The sequence below is a fragment of the Equus asinus genome, chromosome 20 (assembly GCF_041296235.1).
Source record: "Equus asinus isolate D_3611 breed Donkey chromosome 20, EquAss-T2T_v2, whole genome shotgun sequence".
Taxonomy (NCBI): Eukaryota; Metazoa; Chordata; class Mammalia; order Perissodactyla; family Equidae; genus Equus; species Equus asinus.
This window is the reverse complement of record NC_091809.1, coordinates 91,083,423-91,103,135: the sequence shown is the minus strand read 5'-3', so window position 1 is coordinate 91,103,135 and position 19,713 is coordinate 91,083,423. Positions and strand designations below refer to the sequence as shown.

Below are 19,713 nucleotides of genomic sequence, written 5' to 3'. Positions count from 1 at the left end.
TTTTATCTTAAATAGCAGGGACTCATTACATTTTCTTCTTTACTTTAACAATTCAAGAAATAAAGGTCTAAGATTTTTTTTTTTTACAAGGTTAGAAATTGCAACTAATAAAACCAAAAAAATGCACATACACATTTCAGGACGGAGGAGAAGATAAAAGCAAAGAATATTAGTCCCTGTTGCGAAAGACAGAAACAAAACAAAACAAGAAAATGACCTAAAAAATTAGAGAGCATGGATCAAGCTGAGAGAAAAACAAATTTATCAAAATAGGTTAACTCTCCCATTAAAAAATTTTGAAAACGCTTGACTGGGTTAAAATTTTACTTATGTGCTATTACAAATGAAAATATTAAAGCAAAATGATATTGATTTTATTGATATAAAGAATAGGTGAAGGTTTATTAGGCAGACAAAGGGGTGCTTACAGTATGTTTTTAAAAGTTAATTTAAAAAATGAACTAATTAAACCCATTAAGGTGTGTAAAAAATACAAAAACCAATAGTTTCCTAAACTCTTGCAATAACCAGAAAATATAATGGGTGAAAAACATATAGTTTGTAATACTACTAAAATTTCTTTAAAAGGAATAAATAAAACCATAGAATGAAAATAATGAAAACAAAACATTTGAGGAAAATAAAAAAGCACTTGAATAGAGAAGTCATATAATTGTTTTAGAGGGAATGTTCCTAAATTAATTTATAGATTTAGCATTTCAAATCTCATGAAAATCCCAATGAGATTTGAAATGAAAAAAAAAAAGATTCTAAAGTCTCTTAAGATAAATAGACATTGGAGAAGAGCAAAGATAATTATAAGAAAGATAATGAGATTGCCTTTACATATAATAAATAATATAGTGACGTGAAAATAATGGAGACTTGATTGTACATTTGAAAAAATGTTCAGAATACTCAGTCACTGAATAGCTTAAAAATAGACCAGTGTATGGATTACATATGTATATATAACACATGTAGTACATATCCTCATATACTTTACTTATGATAAACATCTATTAATAGGAGAAGAGTATTGAGTAAATGGTGCTGAGAAAATTATTTAACTCTGGTGAAAAATAAAATTAGGCTTTCATCCCATGACCTACATCATATATATATTGATCTAATATATAATGATTAAAGCACAAGTTTTCAAGCTGTGTTCCATGAACCTACCTATATGGTTTCATGAAAACCCACAAATTTAACCCCCTTTTTATCTGATTCATATTCAAGATTAGCATTGGATGTCCTTTCTTTTTTTTTTTTTTAAAGGAAGTTCTACTACTTTAAACATAAAATGTTTAAAATTCACCAAAGTGGGTTTTTGTATGGTTGAAAACATGCACACGTGCATTTTTTGAGAGTTAAATGAAATGGAAGAACTCAGAAAAAATACCTAGGAACTTGACCACATAAAATTTTTAAACTGTAGGTTAAGAACATATGGAAGTCAGACAACAATAGGAAAAATATTTGCCATGATGATGACACTTATGAACTTTTATAAATTAGTAAGATGGACACCTAGTAAAAAAAAATGGCAAAGGACATCAATAGATTAAAGCAATGAAATGCTGCTTTTATTAACAAAAATTATAATAGCTGTTTTCAGTGAGAGTATGGAGTGACGGATACTTATACAGTATGTACGTTGAGGGTAAATTGTTAGACTTTCTGGAAAAGCTATTTGGCCAATCATAAGCCTTAAAATTGTTGATACTCTTTCCTACAGTGATTTCATATCTAGGCATATATCCTATGGAAAAGGAGTTACACACTGTTAGGGAACTTGTATTTGAAAAGAACAGAGATCCGTTTAAGTTATTTCATATAAAAAGTAGAGTTATATAACATTGTTTTAAAATCTCACACACAAAAAATCTAAGGACAGAAGCTTCAAAATGGAAACTTGCTCTAGAAAGACATTAGAAAATGAGGCTACGCTTTCCAGAACTTATTTCTGTTTCTCTTTGGGTATCCTCTCTTCTCTCTACAGGTTGACCTCCTGTTTACTCACTCTATGTAATTGCCACCGCATCCCTGAATATATGTTTTTTCAATTCTGTTGCACACCATTGACTTGTAACTTCCTTCTGGGTCTCTGTTCAGATTTCTGAGTTGGGGAAGATGATTGGTTTAACTTATAATTACTACCTCTGGACAAACCTTTGAGGCCAGGCCAAACCATAGACTACTGGTAAGGCTCTGAATTGGCTAGCTTCGTATCAGATGCTCACTTTGGTCTTTTCAGACATGCCCCAGCATGGGGTGATAAGAGATATAACTTGATTGTTAAAGACTGATATTCAAATAGCTTTCCCCAGAAAGTGGTGGGTTTGGGCCAAGCATTCTGAACTATGTTAGAAACTCCCAAAGATAAATGTCAAGATATTTATTGCAGGATTGTTTTATGCTGCCCTCTCCACAAAAAGGGGAAAGGTCAAATAAATTATGATACATCTATATGATGTAATGTATGCAGTCATTAAGACATATTTTCCAAGAATATTTTAATGCTAAGAGTATACTAATGGTGTTAAGTGAAAAGTACAAGATATAGAACTGTATATGGGGTAAGATTCTATATATATTTATATGGATATTTCCACGGGGAAAATATTGGATATATACAAAAATGTTATTAGTGGGTCTCTTTGATAGGATGGTTTATGGTTATCTTTATGTTCTTCATGCTTTCCCATATTTTTATATTTTTATTAGTGTCTGTTTTCATAAAAAATAAAAATCTCTTTTTTACATACAACTTATTTGAAATGTAAATGGTTACATGATATTCCAATGTGTTGTGTGTACCATAATACTTAATTATCGTGGATTTAGACTGTCTTCATTTTTATGTCATGGATTGAACTGCCATAAATGCCATTATATATGGTTTTCTCTTATTTTAGGTAAGTTTTATAATTTCTGTATTCAATTATTGGGTTAAAAGAAGGAGGCAGAAGGGGCTGGCCTGGTGGTGTGGTGGTTAAGTTCATGTGCTCTGCTTCGGTGGCCCAGGGTTCATGGGTTTTGATCCCAGGCAGGAACTTACACCACTCATCAAGCCATCCTATGGCAGCGACCCACATACAAAAAATAGAGGAAGATTGGCACAGATGTTAGCTTAGGGCCAATTTTTCTCACCAAAAATAAACAAACAAAAAACCCAAAAAACGAAAGACAGGCAGAAGATATACTTGTTCAAAGAAATGGAATAATGAAATTACATGATGTATACAGTCAGCTACAAGTAGCTTGGCATTGTTGGAAAACAAAGTGTAAAAGTGAAAGGAGAGGTCAGGATACCTGTGCCAAGCTAAGAAATTTCTGTTGGTCATGAAGATATATTGCAGAATCTTAAATGAAAGAGCAACACTATCATTTTGGAAAGATGACTAACAACAGTACAGAGACTGGACATGTTGTAGAGTTGAGGGGAAGATAATGAACAAGAATGGAGGTCACAAGACCATTTAGTAAAGGCAACTAGGTGGGGTCAATGAGTTTTGATAGTAGGAGGCAGTTTCCCTTTTTAACCATTGGTTTTATTTTTCTCTTTTTTAGTGTGCTCACCAGAGAAAATTTTGAAAACATATTTACTAAGAAATGAGGTTAAAGGTATTATAAAAAGACACTGGAGGGTTTTAAATGACATGATCTCACCTTAAATTTTAACAGGGTCACCCTGAATGCTCTGTTAAGAATTGCCTGAAGGTAGGGGCTAGAGCCAAAGCAGGGATTCTGATTAGGAGGGACTGCAGTAATGCCTAAGAAAGAGAAGGTGTTAACAGCAGAGGTGAGAGAAATAATCAAATTTTTGGACATATTTTGAGTATCATGAATATATCAGAAGGTAGTTTTAAAATTAGACTTTAGATAATATTTTAATAGGTAAAAAGGAGGCCAAAATAGTTTATAGACGGGGGAATTGCCTGTAAAAACTTGTAGTTAAGCACATAGTGTTTTAGGGACAGTGAAATCAGTCCTTCCTGATTAATGATTCCATGTTGGGGTCTGAGCTACTCCTAAAGGTCTAGGGTTTTTTTATTTGGATAATATAAAGTTCAAATTGTGCCATGGGAATAGTCAAGCCCAAACTTGGGAGGAGTCAGGGGAGGCCCTTCAGAGAGAGTGGTTCTGATCTTAGTCCAGAATAAATTGAATAACCTGGGGGTGGGGTGTGGGGAGGTGAGTAAAAGAGTTTCAAGCAGAGTAAGCAAAATATTCCAAGTCTTAGGTTTAAGTATAGTTTAGTGGTTAAAACCTAGGCTACCTGTGCTCATGTCAGTTTTTATGAAAACGGTGTATTTCTACCTAATGTCGATAAACTGTTAGAATCATTGGGTCAGTGTGAACTGGGAGTAATACAGACTGTCATCAGCAATCCTGGTAGGCCAAGTGTCAGAGTCAGGCAGATCCTGTCAGAAATGCCTACCAAATTCATTAAATCCTAATGTCTATTGAATATTGTACTAGCCTATGCAGAAGCTGGAAAACTATGTGATCTAGTCCAAATGTGTTTTTGTTATGGTTAGTTTTTATTCATCATCTTAGGTTCTAGATCTTAAAATACAGACCACCATGAGTCAAGGGTACAGATGTCTTTCACCAAACATTAAAATTAATTGGCAAATGGGGGCCATCCCCGGGGCCGAGTGGTTAAGTTCGCACTCTCAGCTTCAGCAGCCCAGGGTTTTGCCCATTGGAATCCTGGGCACCCATATGGCACTGCTCATCAGGCCGTGCTGAGGTGGCGTCCCACATAGCACAACCAGAAGGACCTACAACTAGAATATACAACTATGTACTGGGGTCTTTGGGGAGAAGAAGAAAAAAACAAGATTGGCAAAAGATGTTAACTCAGGTGTCAATCTTTAAGAAAAATAATAAAATAAATTGGCAAGTGAATTAGAACTTTAGTGTTCTTTGAAAAACTTTCCTGGTGAAAAGTATAGTGGCTGAAAGATCTGAAGAACTCGCTGGTGTTTAATCAATGTCTGTCTTTTATTGATGGTATGGGAATGGCATAATCATTTGCTCTCTCTGAGCTTGAGAATCTTTAGCTGTAAATTAAAGGGTTGAAATGACAGGAGTCCTAAGGTCCCCTAAATGAACTTTTCTCTTTAGAATAGTGCATGCCACATAATAAAATATTAATTTTCATAGCACACCAATTCTGGAAAGTCTTCTCAAAAGTTTAATGTCATTTGAATTGCACAATCACGTCACGAAAGGTCCTACTAAGTGCACTCTATAGTCAAGAGAAATCGTGGCTCCGAAAGGTTCGTTAGCCCGAAGACAAGAGGAGAGCCCCCGTGGGAAAGCTCATTAAGTTTTCAGGTACCAAACGACAAGCGTTTTTCATGGTACCGGTGACTATGGGGACTACAAGTCATCGTACACTTCCAATAGTAATTGAAAAGAAGCCCAAAAGACAGAAGGGTTATCCGGTTTTCGCGGAAAACGTTGTGGATTCCGGGACCCCCAAAACCGACCCCGCCAGCGGAAACCCCGCGCTGGCGCAGGAGGACGCACGCAGCCGGCAGGCGCCGCGTGGCTCCACTTCCTGTCTCCCCGCCCCGCCGGGCGCACGGAGCCGTTACCTTCGAGTCCAGATAAGCCGCTATGCTCCTTTAGAGCTCCGGCTTCTCGCCATTCTACCCTTCCCTAGGAGAGGAGCACGGAAAAGGAGCGTTGGAGCGGGAGCCCCTCACAGCCAGGGCTCAGGTCAGGAGGCGTGTCTTCTCTATCCTGAAATGCAGTTTCAGAGTCATCTTGGAGATCTTGCCCCACGCTGTAGGCTTAAACTTTGCCAAGTCTGGTCTCTGGAATCCTGTGCTTCCACATCATTTGTATGGTACCTGCCACCTTGTATGATGTTTAGGGATTCTGAGTTCCTGGAGTGTCTCCAGCTGCTAGCACAGTTTTGACGTAGTGGAAATGTTTAAGGGAGGTTGGTGAAGAGACAGCATCACCATAACTTCACCACATCTTCAATGATTTCAAATACATCGAGAGAAAATATTTTAGAATTTTGGAGTTTAGGAGAAAGAATCCATTGAAATTTTTGCAGCTGCCCCACACAAATATTTCTAGTTGCTTTTATATGAAAACTGATTCACAGGAAGAGAAACTGGACTGGAAAATTCCCTTCTTATTTAAACTTTAGCACTCTATTTTAATAATGACTATGTTCATAATGAAATTGACAAAAATAAAACTTTAAAACAGCATCAAGCAAGTCATGTACATTCTGCAGGCAGTACTCATGTCAGCTTTCTCTCTGCAGCTTTGTATTATCCACTACATAATGAACACGAAGGAATTATTTTAGAATGAAAGAGCCAAATAAATAGTAGCTTATGCAGAATATTGATTTAGATTTTTATTAATTCCAAAAAGTTAGACATTTTCATTAGGAAGTCAGACCCATTGAGATGTTACCGTTTTGTATCTATGAAGATATAAAGGAAAATTCTGTTATTCTTAGAAGATTAATCCTCTAATAGCCTTTTCCTTCCTTCCCGCAGCCATTCTATCGCCTGTCCTTTTTTAATTACTTCGTTTCTGCTATGATGTGCATACTCTAGTATTAGACCAGATATCTTTGGTTTTGTCTTCCAGTGGGCAAAAGGCCCCCTTTGCTCTTCTCATGTCTCCCAGTAGGACAAATGCCTATCAGTACCCACCTTTAGATTGTCAGGCAAGTGGTGAATATGCCCCCACATGTTAGTTTTTTCTGAGTTTTGTTGTTTTTGAAATAATTGCTTTGGTCTGGTCAGTATTTGCTATCTTTGGTAAGATTGCATTCACATGCGTTAATACACACACACTCATCTAGATTTTTCAGAGTATTGGCACAGGGTTTTTCCATAGTTTATCTTTGAATACCTTCCCAAGGGTTGCTAACTTTTCTAATTTAATGATAGATGGGAAAAGCAAAGGCAAGCCTCTCTCCTTTTGAAAGAAATTGTCAAGCCATTTCACAATTGAAAATATGTTAATATAAATAGTGGGGGTGGGGTGGGATCTATCCCTGTTTAAAAGTGAATCGCTGTATCTGTGATGGATTCTAGTGGTGAAATTTCTTCCACAGAATCGAAGTTTGGCTCTTAGAAAACCTCTGAACACATATAGTTGGGGAATCTTTCATCCCTGGAACTATTCGATGTTTTGGAGGGTTGATTGTGAGTTTCTGAGCCAGGCTGCTGCTGTTTGTTGGATGATAATAATTAATAGTGGTTATGATTTTTGAGCACTGACTATGAGCCAAACACTGTCCTAATCATCGAGCTCTAATAATAATATTAAAATCATACATTTGCATTTTATTTGCAATTCTTGTACTTAAGCAATAAATATATTATCTCATTTGAGCTGGATAATAATCAAAACGTGGGCCAGGTATCCACATTCTCAGGTGAGAAATTAGAGTCCTAAGTTAAATAACTGGTTAGAGGATAAATTAGTGGCAAATGCAGGATTAAAACCTAGAAGTTTGATTTTCCATATATCTAAGACTGTGTTAGTAGATGTAGGTGTTTCATAAGAAGAATTTTCATCAAAAAAAAGAAAATCAAAATACTAATTGTATATATTTTTCTTTCTCAGAAGCTTTGCTGTTTTAGTCACCAAACTCATTGTCATATGTATTTAGTTAGTGATAATCTCTTAGGATTTTCCTCTCTTGCTAGAGTGGTACCTAGTTAATGTCTCTGACAATAGTAGGTCTTTCTTTTAAAAAAATAACCTATTTCAGCCCTTGAAAATTAAAATGAAAATAAAGTAATGAGAGGAAGAGACAACAACTTAGATACCAAGGAGTACTTTGGGAAAATTGACAAAGCGGAACTACTATTGGTACATTAGTAAGTTCAGAGATGACATCTGTGAAGATAACAACAAATAGATCCCAGAGCCGCTTATAACAATTCAGTGTGAACAATAGAGAGAAATAGTTTTTATTCAAAGGAATCACAAACTTAAAAAAAGTACTGGTGTTATGGTAGTGGGATTATCAGTTCTTATTTATTATTCATTTAAAAATGTGCTTGGTCATATTGCCTTACAATAAGAGATGTAAAAAAGAAATAGTCAAGTCTACTTGCTACTCCTTTATTCAATACTATTTATTTTCTGCCAATTTGTACTTCATATACTTTCCAGGAATTTTGGGTATGATAGTAAACAATACAGAATACTTGCCCTCAGAAACTATACTAAATAGTGAAGGGATGCAGTCAGTTTAACAGATAATTGCAACAGAATTCTTATAAGTAGTATAAAAGGTATAAGTATGTTGAACTTAGCACATAGAAGGATTTTCTAACTCAGTGTTAGGTTGCCAGAGAAGGCTTCCTAAAGGAAGAAACATCATTAGTTGAATTTGAAGAAGTGAAAATTAGCTGGATAAAGAGAATAAGAATGTCTCATGATAGGGAATATGGAAAACCTAGAGCTGAAGCATGTGGCGTGGTTGGGGAACTGGAAGTTATTGCATGGTTGGCATATGGAGTATAGGAGGGCAGTGCAAGAGAACATTCAGCACAGGTTAGAACATGAAAGGCAACATAAGTCATGTTGCACAGTTTAGAGTTTACCTAAAAGTCCTTGGGAAGTCTTTGAAAGTCTTAAGTAGTTATGTACAATAATCAAAATTTTTATTTCAGCAAGATCCTCTGGCTGCATTTTACAAAATTTCAAGGTGGAAACACTAGTTGAAGTAATGTGAGAGAGATGTTACTAACCAAAAATATTATAGGACCCATGCGAGTATATGCAGATAGGTAGGAGGAAGAGTCTAAAGGATTTGGTGAGTGTTTTAAGTAAGATACATGCCAACCTGTGGTACCAAAGACATTTTAAAAAAGATACAGTAGCTTATATATGGTTTAAATTTATTTCTCTTTCATAAACAGTCCAGAGGTGGTCCAGGATTCCATTCTAAATACTGGCTTCTGCTTGTAGTTCTGCGCAGTTATACAGTTTTCATTGTTTCTCAGCCAGCAGGGAGAGGGAAATGGTTCAGAGAGTAGAAAGATGTCTAGCTGCTTGGAAGGAAAGACCTGGAAGTGACACATATCACTTCTGTGCTCATCCCATTAGCTAGTACTTATTAACAGAGATAAATGTAACCCAAAGTTAGGTGGCTATGTGCCCTGCTAAGATTAACAGTGCAAATGGGATGAATGAATACTGAATAGCTACTAGCAGAATGCCTTAGTAACTGATGGGATATGGAGTATGGGAGGAGAGAGAAGGCAGATTTTCTAGTTTGGACAACTGGGTAGATTGTAGTGCCATTTCCTGCACTGAAGCTGAAAAGCCTGTGAGCCATCCAAATGGAATGTTGGTCCAAAAACTTGGGAGCTTCCTGGGGGAAATCTGAAACTGGCCCACATACACAGAGGGCAAGGAGAGACCAAAGAAAGAGGCAGACCACTCCAGATTGGTAGGTGTCAGGTTTAATAAGCAAGGGAACTTACATAGGAGGCTTCTCTTGGTTGGCCACAAGACGAGTAGATCTCTGCACCCACCTGCCGGAATCTTACAAGTTTATATAGAGCCTTAACTGGTTCAGTCAGGTATAACATCCAGATGGTCTCAACAACATATTGCTCTCTCGAGACTGTGTCCTTGAAACAGCTCCTAGCGTGGGAATAGAGGATGGAATGTACATTCCAAGCACAGGGGTAGGGGTGAGGAACCTCCGATTGCCTCAGTCCAGCTTGAAGGTCAATCGTCAGTCATACCCTCAATGACCTCCTCCAACATAGAGATGTCTTGTGGGTCTGGAACTTAGGAAAGATACCTGGGCTTTAGATCATCAGTGAAGACAAGAACCCTGAGGAGTAACATCATGTGACCCGATGGTCAGATACTAAGAAGGAGTTGCCAAAGATGTGAGACGAAAGTGAGGATATTGTGGTGTCATAAAAGCCAAGGGAACATAGTACCTCCAGAAAAGGAGCAGTTAATAACATCAAAAACCACAGGGAGATGAAGGTGAAGGAAAAAAAAGGCTGAAAAGCGTCAGCTAGGTTCACCAATGAAGAAGCCGTTGGTGGCCTTGCCTAGAATTCTTTCTTTAGAGTAATGAGGACTATGAGCAGATTGCAGGTGGTTGAAGAGTGAGTGGGCAGTGAGCTAGTGCGGACAATACGTTCAAGAAGTCTGGCTGGCATGGAGATGATGTGTTAATTAACTAGATGGGGGGGATCCTTTCATGATGTATACATATCAAATCACCAGGATGTACATTTTAAATATCTTACGGCTTTATTTGACATTGGTCTTGGAAATGATTTTTTGGATTTGACACCAAAACCAAAGGCAACAAGTGAGACTACATCAAACTAAAACTTTTGCATAGCAAAGGAAACAATCAACACAATGAAAAGGCAACACCAAGTGGGGGAAAATATTTGCAAATTGTATAATTGATAAGGAGTTAATATCCAAAATATATACAGAACTCCTACAAATCCATAGGAAAAAAAACCCAATCTCATTTAAAAATGGGCAGAGGATCGGAATCGATGTTTTTCCAAAGAAGATGTACAGATGACCAAAAGGTATGTGAAAAGGTGCTCAACATCACTGATGCAAATCAAAACCACAATTAGTTATCACCTCACACCTGTTAGAATGACTATCAAAAAGATAAGAAATAACAAGTATTGCTGAGGATGTGGAGAAAAGGGAGCACTTATGCACTGTTGGTGGGAATGTAAACTGGTGCAGCCACTTTGGAAAACAGTCTGGAGTTTCCTCAAAAAATTAAAAATAGAGCTACTGTATGATCCAGCAATTCCACTTTGGGTATTTATCTGAGGGAAACAAAAGCACTAAGTTGAAATGGTATCTGCACTCCCATGTTCATTGCAGCGTTATTTACAATAGTAAAGACATGGAAACAACCTAAGTGTCCATCAATGGATGAATGGATAAAGATGTGGTATACACACACATACACACACACACACACACAGGAATATTATTCACCCATAAAAGAGGGAAATCCTGCCATTTGTGACAAGAGGGATGAACCTGGAGGGTATTATGCTAAGTGAAATAAGACAGAGAAAGACAAATACTGTATCATCTCACTTATTGTGGAATTTCTAAGCCCCTCTCCCCAAAAAAACCACCCCAAATTTTCATAGATACAGAGAACAGATTGGTGTTTGCCAGAGGTAAGGTGTGCAGGTGGGAAAAATGGGTGAATGTGGTCAAAAGGTACAAACTTTCAGTTATAAAATAAATCTTGGGGTTTTAATGTATAGCATGGTGACTATGGTTGATAACACGGTATTGTATGTTTGAAAGTTGCTAAGAGAGTAAATCTTAAAGGTTCTCATCATAAGAAAAAAGATAGGTAATGTGTGGTAATGAAGGTTAACTGAGTATTGTGGTGATCATTTCACAATGTATACAGATATTGAATCATTATGTTGTACATCTGAAGCTAATATGTCAATTATATCTCAATTTAAAAAAAAAACTTCTACTTATGCTATAGATGATCTAATTGGTTATAGATATCAGTTCAAGAAGATTTGGACTTCCAAGGATATGAATTATAGATATATCCAGGAGGACTACGGTTCATTAAAATCCCTCATCAGATTATTTTGGATCTTGTACCAGATATCTTCTATTTGCCTTTCTAGATTCACTCCCTACCCTTCTCCAACACTGGGAGGCTGTCCTGAATGGACTATATCAAGAGGCTCCCTAGCCCTCTGGCTTTGACTAGGTTTGGACAATGGGGAGCCCTGACAAGACTGGAAGGTTGATTTTGACTGCCTGTTCTTCTAGATCTGACATCACAACTCTTACCAAAGGGCCTTCTTTACATGACCCTTTCTTTCTAGTTTCTAGTGATGGCTCCTTTCTCTTGCCTCTTCAGGCCTAGGGATAAAACACCTCCTTGCTACTATCTCTGCAGTGCTTCCCTATTTCTTGTGGTTTCCCTCAAATCTGCCCACACCTCTTTAAATAGTCCCTTATCCTTATGCCATTATTAAATTATTCTAAAATTAGGTATGACATCTGTATCCTGTTGGGACCTAGACTAAAGTAATTCTTGAGACCAAAGTGGTCCTAGAAAATAGACCCTCTAAATGGGATTCAGGGTTGGGTTACTGGGAGGAGCCCAAGGATACCTCCTTGCTGGAGGGAAAATAGAATTTGAGGGCATCAAGATTTCTCAGATTGTCACTGGTGATAGAATTAAATAAAAGTGCAGGAGGAGGGCAAGGTTTTGAGAGATCAAGTGACTATGGTATCCAGTTGCTATGATGAAAATAATGATTTTAAAGATTTGAAGCCATCTGGATTCTCCTGTCACCTTAGAGAATGAACACAGGGAATGAGCAACCAAGAAATGTGAGCATACAATTAAGAAACAGAAGAGAATAACCTAAAGGGCCTTATAGCAGTTTTGAAATAGTTCCTCATTTTCAATGGCTACAAGGCAAACAGCTGAGGCCTGAAACACTCTGACTGAAACAGCTGCAGAATTGCAGCACCAATTAAATACATAACCTGGTCAGAGATATAAGAGAATTGGTGAAGACCATTGGATAAGGCATCTGGGTGGACATGGTAAGGCTAAGGACATGCCCACTCCATTCCTCTGGACCTTTCTTGTCAATGAAAATGATATCCTTATCCACTTGTTTGAGGGTGTCAAACCCTCTCTCCATTAAAGCTTATTCCTGACTACACCTGGGACATTTGCCTCACAAGCTGATATCACATCTCTTCAGTACCCATCCCCACCACCATCATTGGCTCCAGGCCTATAATGAGACTTAGACCCAACATAACCCTCACAGAAAAAATGCAAGCATTCCCTGCTCCTAGAGGAGATATCTATTACCGTAAGAATTACAAGACCTCAGTAATTGTATTAGCAAGAACCTGGGGAGCGAGTGTGGGAGTAGATTCTAAGATGGACCAAATATAACTTACATTTGGGTTGAATTCATTGTCATGGGTGCAAACATCTGGCACCTGGGATTTAATGTGTTACCTTGAGCAGCAGAAAGAGCAACCTATTGAGTTAGCTAATTAAAGCCTGGACTCAAACTTGACCTACTTCTAATAACATAACTTCTCATATACCATAGAGAAAGGTATTCAGAGGTGCAGGGTGATGGACTATTGGGAGAGATTTATTATTACTCTCGTCACCAGAGTTAAGAGATGTTTTGAAAGACAAGCAAAAGCATTCTTGAAGCACTTTGTAGCGTCTGTTTTATGTAGGCTGAAGATGGTGAAAACTGCCACAATTGAAGCGGATTTCTTGATCTTAATGGTAATCATACAATTCAGGAGCGGCAGAGGCCAGAGGGGGGCTTGTGTCAGAGACAAAGTATCATAATTACCACAATAAGTTACAGGAGTGGAGGAGTAATCAGAATGTTTTGATCCAGAGTAATCTGTGCTGATGACACCTTGATCACAGCTCCCTAAACGTGAAATAGATGGACAGCCTATTAATATGCTCATTGATATATTTAAGTAAAGGTAAGAGAGCCTGGGTGATGTGTCTACTACCTCCTCATCTCTGACATAGGCCCTCTGTGACCCAGTCCCTCAGTGATTGTTGTTGCTGCTGAGGGTCTGATGGTTCTTGAACCATACTTATTTTTTTGCTCCCAGGTTGAGGCCTGCAGTTACCTCCTCCCTCTCATTGTAGGCTGGATGCCTGGCCCTTTCTGCAAAACTCTTTGCTGTTTCCTTTTGTAGACTGTGCATTCTGTGCTGCCCTTTGGGGATGATCATACTTTAGGTTTTTGAGTTCTTAACTCTGTTCCCCTCTGTGTTCTGTGTAATGATCTTTTTTTTTTTTCTTTTTTGGTAAGAGTGGCCCTGAGCTAACATCTGTTGCCAATCCTCCTTATTTTGCTTGAGGAAGATTGTTGCTGAGCTAACACCTGTGCCAATCTTCCTCTATATTTTTTATGTGGGATGCTGACACAGCGTGGCCTAACAAGCAGTGCTAGGTCTGTGCCTAGCATCCGAACCCACAAACTCCAGGCTGCAGAAGCAGAGCACGTGAACTTAACCACTATGCCACCTAACGGGCCCCTGAGTACTGACTTTTTAAAGGCTCTTGATACATGTTGTCAAATTGCCTTTCCAGGAAGGTAGTCATTATTTTCGTTCCCATTAGTGGTTATGAGTTACCATTTGTTGACAGTCCTGCTAAAATTGTGTTATTATTCCTTTCATATGATGTCTATCAGCCCCAAATGTTATCTTTCTAACTTGTTTTGCTTAGTGAAAACAGTATTTTCCTTTTTTCATGAACTGACAGTTAATTTTTATACTATTTTCTATAGATGTTCAGCTTTTTATTTTTGCTTTTAATATCAACCTATATATTCATGTTTAATGCATCTGCAATGATATATATGTAACATATTTTTTCTACACCAATCTGAAGTGACAATTTATATGCTAAATTCTTATAAACATCTAGGTCTAGTTACAATCAATTCTGTCCCAGAGATGTCAATTCCTAGGTTAGGACTATACTATATAACTAGTATAGTAGTAAGATTATTACTCTCCCTTTAATAAAATGTTCATAGCAGGGCTGGCTCAGTAGTGGTTAAGTTTGCATGCTCTGCTTCAGCAGTCTGGGGTTTGCAGGTTCGGATCCTGGGCGCAGACCTCGCACTGCTGGTCAAGCCACACTGTGGCAACACTTCACATGAAATAAGGGAAGACTGGCATAGATGTTAGCTCAGTGAAAATTTTCCTCTAGCAAAAAGAGGAAGATTGGCAACAGATGTTAGCTCAAGGCCAATGTTCCTCACACGTACACACACAAAAACGTTCATAGCTATTTTAGCTTACTTCTACAAAATAAACTTTATAATCACTTTGTGAAATAATCTTCCCAATGAAATACTGGATTAGAATTTTTTAAATAGTTTAATATGGGAAAATTCAACATATCTAGAATAGTTTTCTCATCAAGATCTCTCCATCTATCCAGGTAGTTTTTGAGGGAAGTAGGGTATATCTAGTATATCTGAATTCACTTATTAAATCTAAGTTTTTCGTTAATTTTCTTAGGTTGTCCTGATGGTTTACTATATCATCAGCAAACGACTTTCTCCTTTCTAATTTACATTTATTTTTCGTCTCTATTTCAATTAGCACTTTCAAAGCACTAAATAATTGTGGAGATCAGAATTTTATTTTTTGCCATTACCTTTAGGATAAAGTCAAGACTTCAAAGGTGGCTTACAAGGCCTTTCACGATCTGGCCTTTGACTCTCTCTAGCTTCACCTCTCTGTATTCCTGCTCCATTCTATTCCAGTGCCATATTCCAGCCAGTGGACTTCTGTTTCTTGGTATCATGCCCTCATTCCTCTGTAGCTTTGTACTCATTTCTCCTTTTTCACCTCTAACATTCTCACCCTCCACCACACACAATCTAATTTCCACTCACTCTTCATGTTTCAGCTTAGATATCTACCCTTGAATGCACACAGTACAACTCAAATTAAATAAGTAGGTTTATGGAAAACGGCTGGGGGAAAATGTTAATTGGCTGTAAATATTCTGCAAAAATTAAATTTTAAATGCACTCTGAAGACGTATTTTTTGAAGCTACATATGTTTCAAAAAATAAACTTTTTATTTTTTAGAAAGCTTAGGAGAAAAAAAATAAGCATCTTACTTTTCCGCAAATAGCTAGCTGTTGAAAAAAGATAAAAAATGAAAAGAGTACTTTTATCTTTCAACCATGCAAAAGAAAATCACTTATATAAAAACGTGAACTATTACATTCAGAACACCTAAAATGAGAACGCCAGAATTCATTTGATGAATGACTGAACTATATGCGTCAAGAACTTCTTACATTCAGAGTGTTTTTCTCCTGTTAGGATGCTCTACAAGTTTCCTTATGTTTATATGAATTTTCATAACAATTATTTGTATAGGGTTTTGACCTAAAGAATACAACTTGTGATGCAAAGGATGAACAAATGAACACAGAATTTTCCACATTTAACAACTCATCATAGAGGTTCAATCCAGTATACCTTTTCTGCTTTTGTATAAGGTATGAGCTCTGACAAAGAGCCACCAACATCATTCACTAGAAATGTCTCCAGTATGAATCTTTTTGGGTAGAGTAAGATAAGCATCTTTTCTCAAGAACCCTTTGGGATCCTGAAGTAGCTTAGAAGTAGAAAGAGGCAGGTCTGGTGCACAGACTTTTAGGAAACTTTATTGATCCTTTAATGTTTGGCACAAATGATACACCTAGGCAATGGATGTCTCTCCAGCCTAGATCCCAAAGAGTACTTTAAAAAAAATGCAGATATTGAGGAATACATGTAGATTACCACCACCACACCCACTTCCCACTGCAGTTGATAACCTTCTTCCAATTCTAGTCCCCACTTAGCACCAGGAGAAACAAGGATATTATCAGGAGTGGACTAACTGGCTGTCACTGTGGTCCTTGCCCTTAATTCAGAGAGAATTCAGTCCTTAGCAGTAGCCTATATTCTTGTGAGCTCCTGGTTTCTTGTGACCTTATGAGGACTGCCAGTTTGAAGTGTGAGTTTCGTTAAATATCAATTCCAAGGGTATTGCATGGCTCCTCCTTAATATCTACTTCATCAATAGATCAGGTGAATATAAATATACCATAGGTCCCATTTATGAAGTAGGGAGAGATGACAGTATTGGGTATCAGAATAATGACAGACAAACACTTGTTTGGTAATACATTTGTCTCCAAGCCCTCGTGGCCTTGGGAGCTGGGAAAAGCTCCAACAGTTTACTCTCAAATATTAATTCTGTCATATCAATTAAAGAATAATCTCTGACAAATATTTTATTCCATTTACTACATTCATAGGATTCCTTCCAGCATAAATTCATGGATGCTGAATGAGTTCTGCACTCTGACTGAAGCTAATCCCAAATTTCTTCCTGTTATAGGACTTCTCTTGAGTTGCCCTATAACTATGAAGTTTTTGGTGTTTTTTAAGGTTTGAACTCCTATTGAAGGTTTTCTCACATTCCTTACATTTGAATGGTTTTTCTCCTGTATGAATCATTTGATGTCGAATAAGTGAGGAGCTCCTGCTGAAGGATTTTCCACAGTTACATTCATACGGATTATCTCCAGAATGCAGTCTTGGATTTTTATTACTGTCTTCACTCTTACTAAAGGCTTCTCCAAATTTATTGCCTTCATAGGCCTTTGCTTCAGTATGAATTTTTTGATGCTTAGTAAGGTTTGAACGTCGGTTGAAGAATCTCCCACATTCACAGCATTTATAGGGTTTCTCTCCAGTGTGAATGATTTGATGTCGAACAAGGGATGAACTCCGGCTGAAGGCTTTCCCACACTGACAGCATTCATAGGAATTCATTGTGGTATGACCTTTTGGGTGGTGAATATCTGTACTCAGGCTCAAGGCATTCTCAGATTCATTATACTCTAAATGTTGCTTACCTACTGAGTCTAAATTAAATTTGAAGTTAGTTTTAAACTTACCACACTTTGGGGGCCCCTTTCTCATAGGAATTCCCTGTTGCGTATCAAAAATTGAGTTAACTGATAGAACATCAGAGCTTTTCTTACTTTCACTAGATTCAAAGTCTCCCTCCTCATTGTAGGTTGTTTTGTAAATGAAAGATTCACGTGGTAGATTTACATCCCCGTGGTCCTGGTTCCTATATAACCAATCGTCACTTCTCCAGCCATCTAAAGAAGGGTGTCCACTTTTGGTCAGTCTTGTCATAATCACTCCATGGGATGGTTCTTCTCTAGAAATTCTCTGCTTTGGAACAGAATCTTGGTTTTCCGAAATTGTCTCTCTATCTAAAAAGAAATAAAAAAATTCCATGAACTAGAAGAAGGGAAATTGTTTAATTAGGAAAAGGAGACTAAACCATATCAGGGTATATGCATATTGTATGGGTTTTAAATACAGAATAGGAATGTGAGACAAGGTTAGAAAAGAATTATAGAATAAATAAATGGAATAAAAATAAAAAGGGGGTTAGGAGATCATAAAATATGAGGAGAGCTATTCAGGAATACTAAGGAGAATACATAGGGCTTGGGTAAAACATCAGCATATGAACTGGGATGTGTGGCATTTCACAGTTCAGACTATCACTGGTGCTTAACTAGTCTGTGAAGATTATGCCTAATGTTCCTTTCTCCAGCATGCTCTTTTAACCGAAGTTGCTCACCAATAATAAATAAGCCCTTCTAAAATACCAATTTAACCACATCTTTAGGAACATGCCTATACTTACAGGCACCATACCTTAACCAGCTAAAAGGAGAGTTGCAATCTTAGTGCCTCTATTTTCTATATAGCTGCAATTATTCCTTTTTGAACAAAGGGAGAAAAAACTGTAATATAAGGTAGCAGGGAAATTATCCTTTGTCTGGGCTCAAAACCACTCCTGATTCCAACAGTGCTATGATATTTTTCTCCGTATTTCCTAGAACTCAAAATTTCACCTGTTCTGATTAAGGTTAGATTCTCTTTTCACCTGTCTTCAGTTTGTTTCATTTAATAATGTTCTGCTTCCCTTCTCAAAATTCCTTTCTCATTTAGCTTCTGTATAAACATGCCCAGTATACTATGTATTCTAGCAACTTAAAAAAAATTAAATTTTACTGCCTGCCCTTTCTCTTTTTCCACATAATTTCAGGTACATCTAATGATTTTATCTTCTAAACTTTATTGGTAGCCAAATCACATCTTCATATATTATTGACCCTTGTTTTTACCAGTCTCCTGGACATCTCCACTTGACTACCCTACTACTCTCTTCCAACTCAACGAATGAGAGCCTGAGAATATCATCTTCCATGTGGAAAGAACTTCCCTCAATGTCTTCATTTTTGTTGAGTCACTGTTGTTCTCATATTTACACTAGAGTTCATGAAGAGATCTTGAATAACCACTGCTCTTTATCTCTTATATATAATCTGTCCTTAAATACTATTATTTTATTTTATGAAATGACTCTTACCTTAAAGCGGCCCCACTGATACATCTAACTTCATCAAGAAACTATCAGTTTGGCCTGGTTTAGTCTAATTTCTAGCAGAAATTATCATTTGTCTGTACAATACCCAAGCTGAAAACTAGGCTGTTAAATCAGAATCTCCTGGGGTGGAACCTGAGAATATAATGGGAGTATTGATTATAGTTTTCCTGCCTCTGCTCACCACTGTATCCTGAATGTGTGGGGGCAGATGACTTGTCCTTCTAATTCATATGCCTTCAGAGAGAGAGGAACCTCTTCCCAACCTGGACCTATTTTAGATGATGGGATCTTGGGCTTCAAGCTTGATGCCATCTAAGATGAGGTATTAGGAGAGAGTAAATGTATTTAACAAGGGGGAAACAGATAATTTCTGGCCAGAGGACAGACTATAGATCAAAATGGCTGCACATTCTTTGACACTCTCCCCATAGAGAATAGTCTATTTTTCTTCCCCTTGAATCTGGGCTGATCCTGTGACAACTCAGCCAACAGAATGTGGCAAAAGTGATACTATGCCACTTCTGGGCCTAGCCTTTAGGAGACTGAGGAGATGAGGAAAGGCCATATATAGGGGCTCGGGTTCATAGGACAAGCTTAGTTCCCAGTTATAGCCAACATCAACTTCTATCCCTCAAATG

At 37.5% G+C, this 19,713-nt stretch overlaps 1 protein-coding gene across 6 annotated transcripts in view; it reads right to left on the bottom strand.

Annotated features, from left to right (window-relative positions):
* Positions 1–42: 42 nt before the first annotated feature.
* The window catches only part of ZNF215 (zinc finger protein 215), a 41,857-nt gene continuing 22,186 nt past the window's right edge, over positions 43–19,713 (bottom strand). For all 6 annotated transcript variants that reach the window (XM_070490956.1, XM_070490958.1, XM_070490959.1 and 3 more), the window contains one exon: positions 43–17,885. In XM_070490956.1, the coding sequence (XP_070347057.1) occupies positions 16,933–17,885 (953 nt within the window). In that variant the 3' untranslated portion in view covers positions 43–16,932. The remainder of the gene's footprint in view (positions 17,886–19,713) is intronic.